The 311-nt window shown below is 42.1% G+C and overlaps 1 protein-coding gene across 1 annotated transcript in view; it reads left to right on the top strand.

The window, feature by feature from the left end:
• The window catches only part of EMH_0070280 (glucose-6-phosphate isomerase, putative), a gene marked incomplete at both ends in the record, with an annotated part of 3,131 nt that overhangs the window by 2,506 nt on the left and 314 nt on the right, over positions 1-311 (top strand). Inside the window, one exon of the mRNA XM_013498958.1 lies at positions 277-311. Within this exon, the coding sequence (XP_013354412.1) occupies positions 277-311 (35 nt within the window). The remainder of the gene's footprint in view (positions 1-276) is intronic.

Here is a 311-nt window from a genome sequence, read left to right as displayed (position 1 = left end):
CAAAACAACAAGCAGCAGGAAGAACCATCAGGTGCGGCGAGGGTTTAGGGTTTAGGGTTTAGGGTTTAGGTTAGGGGGGGAGTTATTTAGGTAGCGGCAGAAACATCTTTTCGTAGCTGTATTTTAGGGTTTAGGGTTTAGGGTTTAGGGTTTAGGGTTTATGTTGTATAAATAGTTTTGTGTTGAGTATGACAGCACTAAACCCATCGTTTTGAAGCTGTTTTTCAGGGTTTAGGGTTTAGGGTTTAGGGTTTAGGGTTTGTGGTTTGTGTGTAGGTTTTTAGCGAATGTGGATCCTATAGATGTGGCTT

The sequence above is a fragment of the Eimeria mitis genome, genomic scaffold (assembly GCF_000499745.2).
Source record: "Eimeria mitis Houghton genomic scaffold, Emh_scaff3859, whole genome shotgun sequence".
NCBI classification, from domain to species: domain Eukaryota; phylum Apicomplexa; class Conoidasida; order Eucoccidiorida; family Eimeriidae; genus Eimeria; species Eimeria mitis.
The sequence above is the reverse complement of the archived record's forward strand: the minus strand, read 5'-3'. Positions and strand labels throughout refer to the sequence as shown.